Source organism: Dipodomys merriami, unplaced genomic scaffold (genome assembly GCF_024711535.1).
Source record: "Dipodomys merriami isolate MVZ:Mamm:240054 unplaced genomic scaffold, mDipMer1.0.p SCAF_6, whole genome shotgun sequence".
NCBI classification, from domain to species: domain Eukaryota; kingdom Metazoa; phylum Chordata; class Mammalia; order Rodentia; family Heteromyidae; genus Dipodomys; species Dipodomys merriami.
The window spans coordinates 20685094-20695798 of NW_027206179.1; the positions used below are offsets into that span (position 1 = coordinate 20685094).

At 43.2% G+C, this 10705-nt stretch overlaps 1 protein-coding gene across 1 annotated transcript in view; it reads right to left on the reverse strand.

The window, feature by feature from the left end:
- Tm9sf2 (transmembrane 9 superfamily member 2) overlaps positions 1–10008 on the reverse strand; it is a 59854-nt gene extending 49846 nt beyond the window's left edge. The window contains exon 1 of the mRNA XM_070002687.1: positions 9661–10008. Within this exon, the coding sequence (XP_069858788.1) occupies positions 9661–9834 (174 nt within the window). The 5' untranslated portion in view covers positions 9835–10008. The remainder of the gene's footprint in view (positions 1–9660) is intronic.
- Positions 10009–10705: the final 697 nt, after the last annotated feature.

Sequence of the window (10705 nt, forward strand, 5' to 3'; positions counted from 1 at the left end):
TCAGTTCACAAAAGCTAGATCACTCTAACTGCAAATAGGTACATATGTACAAACCTTGTTTTTGGAAGTTAGGCTGTCTGGGCTTAAATGCTTACTGACATCAGTTGGCCAAGGTTACTTACTTCCCTTTATTTCAAAATTCTTATCTAGAATGGAGGAAATAATCCCAATTTCAAGCAGCTTTGAGATACCTGAGGCTGAGTGTGAAGGCTCATACTTGTAATCCCAGCTATTCAGAAGGTGGAGATGGAGAGGAATGTCATCTGAGACCCATCAGGGCAAAAACTTTAGACTTTATATGACTGGGCTGGGAAGGTAGCTCAGTGGTAGAGCCCTTGCCTTGCATGCATGAGGCCCTGAGTTCGATTCCTCAGCACCACATAAACAAAAAAAGCCAGAAGTGGCACTGTGGCTCAAGTGGTAGAGCACGAGCCTTGAGCTGAAGAGCTGAGGGATAGCGCGTAGGCCCAGAGTTCAGGCCCCATGACCAGACCCCCCCCCCCAAAATAGACTTTATATGACTAACAGCCAAAAGAAAAAACTGAGCTGACTCAAGAGGACGCTTGCCTGCCTAGACAACAGAGGCATCTTGACTTTAAATACCAATACAGTCCCTCAAAGAGAAAGAATAAGGCCTGGCCCAGGGTACTTTGTGCTTACAGCAGTCCAACAGATAAAGATGTTCTTCACCTGTGCTGTTGAGTATGGCAAGACTAGCCACACGTAGCTATTGGGCACCTAGAAAGTAGTAGGCACTCAAGATGTGGTTAATGAGGCTGAAGAACTGAATTTTAACTTTTGTTTAATTTTAGTTAAATTTAAGTAATCACAGTGCTGAAATGGATAACACAGAAAGAGGAAGAACATCATGCTGCTGAGTACCATTTTTATAATACATCTTAACATTTTTACTATAGCCACCATAATCTATTTCGGAAAATAGCCCTAGTATCTACCCAGGGGTTTCAAACTTTTTCTATAAATGGCAGAGAATAAATATTTTAAGCACTGGAGGACATGCTGTCACTGTCTGCACCCACAGTGAAAGCAGCCATTGACAAAACATAAGCAAATATGTATGAGTCAAGCGGAAAAGGTCAGATAATGTGATGTCAGGAAAATGAACACTTAGATGTGTATTTTAATGTTTTTTTCTTTCATGCATGTGTTTCTAACGCATTTATAAGATTATCTCTTTGTTGCTTTGTATGTCCCTCCCCCACAGTATAACCCCTGCTTTCACTATATTTGATGTCAGTATAACTTGTGGAGGAGATGGGGAAAAACCAGTTGTTTAAGGATACAGGTGGACCTGTTGCAACAATGAGAAGTACAAGTTGTCATGTCCAAAACGAGCTTTACAACGTCGGTGCGGGGTGGGGGTGGGGGGAGAGAAGGATTGGGATTGGGGGGGAGGGGGGAGGCTGGGAAGGGATGTGAAGGGTAAACAAAGGAGGAGGCTGCAATGCTTGGTAAGAAATGTACGCATTATCCTGCCCATGTAACTGTAACTCCTCTGTACAGTATGTTCACAAATAAAATTAAATTAAATTAAAAAAAAAAAACATAAGCAAAGGAGAGTGGCCAGACACCAATAAAACTTAATAGGCTTTTTCACATTTGATTTTCTTGTAATTCTCCCTCACAATAAATAATATTCTACTTCTTCCCAGACAGGTAAAAAAGAAAAGAACAACACTCTTGAGAGTCCTACCAAACTAATCATTGAGCCAACTTTGGATGCCTACTCCATCAATGAACCTTGCTTTCTAGCTAGGTATTTCTTAAAACCTAGAGAGTATAGAAAGTATCTCTTCAATCCTAAAATAGAAGTATCTCTTAAAACTAATCTCTAAGAGGGCCTGAGACAAAATACAACTTTCAAAGATCTGAGGGCATATACAGTTTTAGGACACTGTTCAAGGTCAAAGAAATTCAGGGCAAAAGTGTCTCCCAAAGGACACAAGTAGTTCTTGTGTAGACCTCCCTGAGATTTCACAGATTATCTTTTGGCTCCAGGAGTATCAGGGTAAAAGAAAACTATCTTTGACTGACTTCTCTCTTATCTCTTGAGAGTCAAAATCCTTCAAAACTCATTTTTTCTTTTTTGGTAGTGTAGTATTGGGGTTTGAACTCAAGAGTCTTGTGTTTGCTTACCACTAAGCAGTGTGCCTCTCTACCCCCAAACTGCCTACCCTCCTTGAGCATGACAGCTACTTTTTCTTGGGACTGTGATGTACTTTCTTATGTACAGCTATATATGTATCAACAGCTATGTTGTCCATTGTCCAGCATTACAGCAAAATTCAACATTTAGACCTCCAAAGTTTTGCAGAAGTATACAACAACAGTGTTACTCTTCAGTAGCATTTCTGTCCATATGTATACAATTTTCAATGAGACTTTTCATGTCTTTACTATGTTTTTATTAAAATACAGGTTTTTTTAGATGGATGGTGGTAGATCACATCTGTAATCCTAGCTAGTTAGGTGGGTGAGATCTGAGGATTGTGTTTCAAAGTCAGACCTGGCAGCAAAGTCCATGAGACTCTTAGCTCTAGCCAATCATCAAAAAGCTGGAAGTGGAGGTATGGCTCAAGGAGTAGAGCCCTAGCCTTCAGTGGTAAAGCTAAGGGACAGCACCTAGGCTCTGAGTCCAAGCCCCAGTATAGCATGCATGCACATGCACACACAAACAGCTGGGCACCAGTGGCTCAAACCTATATTCCTATTCAGCACACTGAGATCTGAAGATCAGGGTTCTAAGCCAACCTGGGTAGGAAAGTTCATAGACTCTTATTTCCAAGTAAGCACCAAAAAGCTGAAGCAGAACTGTGGCTCAAGTGGTAGAACACTAGCCTTGAGCAAAAAGCTAAGGGACAACACCAAAGACCTGAGTTCAAGGCAAAGGACACACACACACACACACACACACACACACAAATTAAAAAGGTAGTATATATGTGTATTTTTGTGTGTGTGAATTTGTCCATGACCAAGTTAATTTTTTGTTGTCATATAACTTTAAGACTAGCTTTACACACATTACATACAGACTTTATTAACACCATTGACAAAAACATTTCCAGTGCTTTATCTTTGCTAAGGTAAAATTAGCTTCAGGCACTAGTCTTTGAAGTCCAGATACCATTCCTCCTGGGCTTATTCTCTACTCCTCTCTTAGGCTATGCCACACCACTTCCTTTCAATCTCAATTTCACTTCTTTTTTTTTTTTTATTTCCGGTCGTGGGGCCTGAACTCTGGGCCTGGGCGCTGTCCCTCAGGTCTTCAGCTCAAGGCTAGCGCTCTACCACTTGAGCCACAGCGCCACTTCCGGCTTTTTTTTTTTTTTTGCTTATGTGGTGCTGAGGAATCGAACCCAGGGCCTTGAGCATGCAAGGCAAGCGCTCTACCACTGAGCCACCTTCCCAGCCCCTTCTTTTTTTTTTTTTTTGGGTGGCGGGTGTCCGGTCGTGAGGTTTGAACTCTGGGCTGGGTGCTATCCCTCAGCTCTTCAGCTCAAGGCTTGAGCTCTACCACTTGAGCTCTACCACAGCGCCACTTCCGGCTTTTTTTTCTGCTTATGTGGTGCTGAGGAATCGAACCCAGGGCCTCATGCATGCGAGGCAAGCACTCTACCACTGAGCCAACTTCCCAGCCCTCAATTTCACATTTTAAAACCAATCTCACAACAACATTCTCATATATCTAATTTACCATTACCCTCCATTACCAACCAAGTAATTTGTCTTCTTATCTATCCCTCTTCTTATCTTATGTCAGGATCTTGCTTTCTTTGTAGACCAGGCAGGTTTCAAAGCTCCATCTTCTTGCCCCAGTTTTTTGGTGGTTAAAGTCTCATGGACTTTCCTGCCCAGGCCGGCTTTGAATTGGGATCCTCAGATCTCAGCCTCCTGAGTAGCTAGGATTACAGGCATGAGTCACCAGTGCCCAGCCTGAGTAAGTTTTCTTTCATCAAAAAGTTGCAGCTTTAAGAAAAAAAGTGGTATCTAGGAGCTGCTTGTGGCCCACACCTATAATCTAGCTATGTAGGAAGCTAAGATCCAGAATGGTTGGAAGCCAAAGTCCACAAGACTTTTACAAAAGTAACCACTAAAAAGCAGGGTTGGAGAGGTATGGTTCAACTGATAAGCTGGCCGAGAAAATGGAAGGCCCTGAGTTCAAATCCAGATACTGGTACAAAAAACAGTTGTTTAACTCATGTAAAGGTTTTTGTTGCTGCTAACCATGTGGGATTATATAGTTCCTTTTCCCTGTAGCACAGGAAATAAAATCTTATTCTTTCATCCAAGAACATAATCTACATATCAAACAGTAAGAGTGGCAGATGTTTTGAAGAGTTTATGCTATTTTTAGTTTTTAAGCCTGAATTCATGTTGAGGAGCCAATGATTACTTGAAAGTTAAAATCAACAAATGCTCACTAATCTTCGATGGTTAGCCTCAGAGTGCTAGTGAACACAATTGAGATCTATCACACTTAAGTTAGCAGCAGCTAACTTAATCAAAACTTTTCCAGATGAAATGGAATTGTCTATCTTATCCTATGAAGATCTAGCTATTTTTTTAATTTTAATTTTATTGTCAAGGTACAGAGTAGTTACAGTTACATAAGTAAGGTATTGAATACCTTGTTACCCCCTCCCTCATTTTTCTCCCAGTTCCCCCCTGCCACATTACTTACTTCTGACCAGAGCTTTATTCTACTTTCTAAAGTAACATTTTGTCCCTCAATTATAAAAAGAGAAGCAGATGATACAGGAAAAGAATCTCAGAGCTCATTATTAGTATTGTTTCCAAAACAATAAAGCAAATATAAGAAGAAAAAAAAGAAGACACAGAAACCTCAATACCCCAGAAAGTAATGCACCAAAATATTTTGGCTATCACATAATTATTGAACTGAAAGAAAGTTAAAATATGTGGAAATACAAGGTATTATTTAACTAGGGCCCTGTGAATCAAACCTATTTTTCTTAAAAGATATCTGGTAATATTAAATGTTGCTATAAAACTGCCTTTTGCCTTTCACATAGTTTGTAGAAACAAAATATTTCCTGCTAAATGCATTCTAACGAAGTTATTTATGATAGAATAAATTTGGGACATATCTAAACACCCTACAAGCAAGACATTTTTTTTATTGTCAAGGTGATGTACAGAGGGGTTACAGTTATGTTAAGTAAGGTAGGAAGTACGTTTCTTGTCAAACGACAAGCAAGGCATTTGTCAAGCTATCATAAACAGTATAAGAAATATTGTAAGAAAAAAAAAGCAGTATGAACGTCCACCATTTTGATAAATGCATGTACATATAACCATAGAAAAAAGCCACAGAAACACAGTCACAATATTTATGAAGACCAATCAGAAGTTAGAACAACATAATAAAGATTTATGTTTACTAGACTCCCAGTAAGTTGGAATTCCAACACCCCCTTTCCCAGGTCATAGGACTTGAACTCAGGGCCTAGGCACTGTCCCTGAGCTTTTGCTGAAGGCTAGCATTCTACCACTTTGAGCCACAATGCCACTTCTGGTTTTCTGGGTGTTAATTGGAGATTAGAATTTCATGGACTTTCCAGCCCAAACTGGCTTTGAACTGAGATCCTCAGATTTCAGCCTCCTAAGCAGCTAGGATTACAGGTGTGAGCCACTGGTACCCAACTAACCTAATTTTAAGGTGACAAAATGACCAAATCCTCATGGTTCTTCTATTTCTCAAAATATATACTGAAAGAAATGCAGCCCATGCCCTTTATGGCGTGAATTCATGTTGAAAGTTAAAAGCAGCAAATGCTATATTACATAAATTATAATAAAAGCAGACTCTATCATATAAATTATACTAAATAAGCATATGCTTGTTTTATCTCTATATTTAGGAATATTGAACAATATCCTTTTTTTTTTTTTGGTCAGTCATGGGGCTTGAACTCTGGGTCTGGGCACTGTCCCTGAACTCTTCAGTTCAAGGCTAATGCTCTGCCACTTGAGCCGCAGAGCCACTTCCAGTTTTCTGGTGGTGAACTGGAGATCAGAGTCTTATGGACTTTTCCTGCCCAGGCTGGCTTTGAACGGTGATCCTAAGATCTCAGCCTCCTGAGTAGCTAGGATTACAGGTGTGAGCCACCAGTGCCTGGCTTTGAATAATACCTTAACAATGAGAAAAGTATCAAGAATATTTTACATCTGAAAAATCATTAAGGGGAATACATAACATAATAAGGAAATATGATTATTCCTTTTTTTTCTTTTTTTGGTTGGTCATGGGCCTGAACTCTGGGCCTGGGCCCTGTCCCTCAGCTCTTAGCTCAAGACTAGTGCTCTACCACTTGAGCCACAGCACCACTCCTGGCTTTTTCTGCTTATGTGGTGCTGAGGAATTGAACCCAGAGCCTCATGAATGCAGGGCAAGCACTCTACCACTGAGCCACCTTCCCAGCCCTCCTATTTTTTTTTTTTTTTTTTTTTAGTTTTTTGTTGGTCTTGGGGCTTGAACTCAGGGCCAGGACCTGTCCCTGAGCTTTTGCAGTTAAGGCTAGTACTCTACCATTTTAAGCCACACCACTGTGGTTTTCTGGTAGTTAATTGGAAATAAGAGTCTCAGTCTTGTCTGCATAGGCTGGCTTTGAACCACAATCCTCAGATCTCAGCCTCCTGAGTAGCTAAGATTACAGGAGTGAGCTACTGGTTATCCAGCTTGATTATTCCTATTTTTAAGATGGGAAAAATTTATCAATGACCTGCTCAACTCACTTAGTTTTTTATTCCATACTCTAGCAGAATTTCTAAAACTATTATACCCATTTCACAATTTTTGCTTTTAATTTTTAAAATATATCTTCTACTTTTCTGAATAATGTATACAAGACTATCCTCCTTACTAAATATGGAATAGATGAAAATAAACTACATTTACCAACTTAATTGAAGTTCTAAAAATTCAGATTGTGATGGAGGGGGTGAGGTTGACTGGGATGTAATATATGCATATGGGGAAATGTCAAAGTGAAAGCCCCTTTGTACAACTATTGTATGCTAATAAAAAGTGGAAAAAACAGCTGGATGCTGGTGGCTCACTCCTGTAATCCTAGCTACTCAGGTGGCTGAGATCTGAGGATCACCGTTCAAAGCCAGCCTGGGCAGGAAAGTCCATGAGACTCTTATCTCCAATTAACCACCAGAAAACTGGAAGTGGCGCTGTGGCTCAAGTGGCAGAGCACTAGCCTTGAGCTAAAGAGCTAAGGGACAGCACCCAGGCCCAGAGTTCAAGTCCCATGACTAAAAAAAAAAACCTAAACTTTAGAATATTCTTACAAAAAGGAACTTCTGCTCATCTCCTGAAAATGAGCTTTCAAATATGCTATACATAACCAAATACTGCAAATTTCATTAATTTACAGCTGGATGGATAGACAGAAGGAATTAAGGATACTACTGTATTAGCATACTGGTGTCACAGACTGTCGTGAGGGGCTGCAGTGAACATGAATAAACAGACTGGAATAAATCTTATTATATCCATTTATAACCACATATAAAGCAAAGGACAACTAAATATAATGCTGCTACTTCATGGATTTTCACCTATTGGGAGGTCTCTGGATCAGTAATTCCATGATAGGTGAGGAATCACTGTATTTACTGTTACAGCATCTCCACTGAGATGAAACTGTAGAAAAAAGGGGCTGAAAATATATCCTTCTAAACTTGGCCATGTTGCCAGTGTCTGACAACAAAGACGAAAAATCACAGTATTTTAGAAAAGAACCCCACCTTGACTGTTTTATCCATACACTTATCAAAAATAAAAAGCTTTGGGCTGGGAAGGTGGCTCAGCGGTAGAGCGCTTGCCTTGCATGCCTGAGGCCCTGGGTTTGATTCCTCAGCACCACATAAGCAAAAAGAGAAAAGCCCGAAGTGGCGCTGTGGCTCAAGTGGTAGAGCGCTAGCCTTGAGTTGAAGAGCAGAGGGACAGCGCCCAGGCCCAGAGTTCAGGCCCCATGACTGGACTCAAAAAATAAATAAATAAATAAAAAGCTCTGAGGACCCCCTCCCAAAATAACTAAAAACCCTCAACAGGTACCCTCATTCTCAACTGCATTCATATTCATTTCCTGAAGTACATCTCAATCCTCTTTGTAACTTGCAGGTGTTTCCTCATTTCTGTTTTAGAGCATTTTGGGCATACATATTTCATAGATTTCATTAATCCCTTCATAAGCTTTTAACTCTTCTGACGTTCCAAAAGAGCAAAGAATATGTCTTTCATCTTTGAGGAACTAAGAATACACTATACAATTGCTGCTAATTTAAACAGCAAATAACTAAGTTGCTAAGGTACGATACCAAGACATTTAATGGGGGAAAAATATCAGCTTAATGGGGGAAAAATATGCTTGCAAGACTAGCTGGCTCTTGGAAACACTGTACTCTGACAGAAAAGGTACCAGTCACCCTGCACTAGGGTATGTGAATTAAGTCCTAGACTTACAGATCCGTAGGCATTTTAACAATTTTTCTTAAAAAAACAAAAAACAGAGGTATCCATATGTCATTCAGGACAAACCTAACAGAAATCCCAAAATGCAATGAAAAGTTTTAATAGCTTCTCTTCTGTGCTAAAATAACCTCAAAGTTCACAACTACAGTAAAGCCGGCAGTAATAAAATAAACACCCGCATTAAAAAAAAAACAAACTTAGTAAATAAACTTATTTATAGATTATAAAAGTTTGTTGAACGGTTATTTGAATTGTTAAAATTTATTAATGACTACAACGTGATCCTCACCCTATAATGGTTAAGTATTAACAACTTGGTGAAGTTTGCGCATTTTGTTACGCCCCACACCAAATCACCTAAAAGTGTATGACTTAAACCTCTTACTAGCCGTTAAAACTGAAAACTTCTGAGCCTGAATGTCCTAAAAGAGGTCAACGTGTTCCACACCTGCCCCAGGAAAAGACACCAGTTTCTCCTGTTCCTTCTGCTCCCTTCAACAATCTCGGGTAACTAAATAGATACTTTGTGTATGCTAATTTTTTTTTTTTTAATGTACGCAAAGGTCCCAGTGTGTCTCAACTATCTCAGCAACTCTTCTACGGGTGCAACTGATGCGGTTCTGGGCGTGTAAGTCATCAACTGCCAGTCGTGAAGTTTAAGATATCAAAGTCCTACGAAGAACAAACTCTCATCACCAACCCGGAGTTCCAGAAACCCGCAATAAAACAGGAGGCAAGGAAGTTAAAAGTTACTGGAAGTGGTAAGCAGAGCGCGAGCCGCTCCCCGGCCGGGGGTGGGGGGTCGCTGGCCCGCTCCCCCGGCGCGCGCGGTGCGGGGCTGGGACCGTACCCGCCGCGCTCGCGGACCCGCGCTCACGCACAGCCCGGGGCGTCGGGCCGGGCTTCGCTCCCGTCCCGGGAAAACGGAGCACAGCTGATCCTGCTGCCTGGCACAGCAAAAGCGGGCGAGTTTCTAGAACCGGCCCCCCGCCAGGGTCGTGCGCACCCTGCCGCGGGCGCAAATCCCACCCCGCCCCGCCCCCGGCGCACCCCCTTCCCCTCGCCTCCACCGGGGACCCCGGCTCTCCCCCGCCCCCCTCCGACCGTGCACCGGGACGCACGGCCGCACCCACCTTGCACTCGCCGGTCTTCTTGTCTTCACAGAAGTTGACGGGCGCCAGGCCCGGCAGGTAGAAGGCGCGGCCGGGGCGCGGGCCCGGGGCCGCCCCCAGCAGCAGCAGCAGCAGCGCCAGCAGCAACAGCCGCGGCCCCCGAGGTGGCGACGCCGCCGGCAGCCTCGCGCTCATGACGGCGGCTTCGCGGAACGGACACCGAGCCGAGAGGGTGACGAGGGGGAGGAGGGGCGGGGAGGCTCGGAGACCACGACGAGGCCGCGGGAGACGAAGGAGGCCAGACCCACGACGGCTAGTTCCGGTTGCGCTAGGGGACACCGCGGGCCCCGCAACAGACACCGAGCCGGACTCCGAAGGAGCATGCGCGGCGCCGTTCGCACATGCTCAGTGAGGGCGCCGCCAGCGCAGCGCGCAGCTTCCGGGAGGGAGCGGGGCGGAGAGCCACCTTCCGGGTTTTCCGCGCGCCGGCCGGGTGGCTGCTGGGTGGCTTCCGCTTGGCTGTTTTGGCGCCCGGGATTCGAGACTCTCACCGAGACCTTGGTTGGGGCGTTGTGGAGAGTGGTCGCGTCTGTCCGGCTGCTGAGCCTTGCTGTTTGCTGCTGTATCGTAATAGATCCCCGTGAACAGATGGTTCCCTTTCCACGGCACGCCAGCTTCTATCACAGAACTGTTGCTTCCCAAGTCATTTGGTGATGGAGGCGGAGCTGGGGGCAGGTGTGTGGAGGAGGGGGGCTTAGTTAGGGGACACCAGAGGATAAAGAGGCAAATGAGGGATGAACTATCCATAAATCGTCAGACAGCTACTGACAAGTAGCAGGAACAATTTGCAAGCATCCAGGACTGTAGTAAATCCTTGTGTGTGACAGTAATCTTGGACACAATAAACATCTTGAGTGGAAATGAGATGGAGAGAATACAGAGGAGAATAAAAAGGTAATGTTGAATTTCTTTGCAACGGGATTCACAGATACACCCAAGTGCTAAAAGTGGAAAGTAGTTCTGGAGAAATAAACTAGTATGGTTTGACTGGCAAGGAACTGTTCAT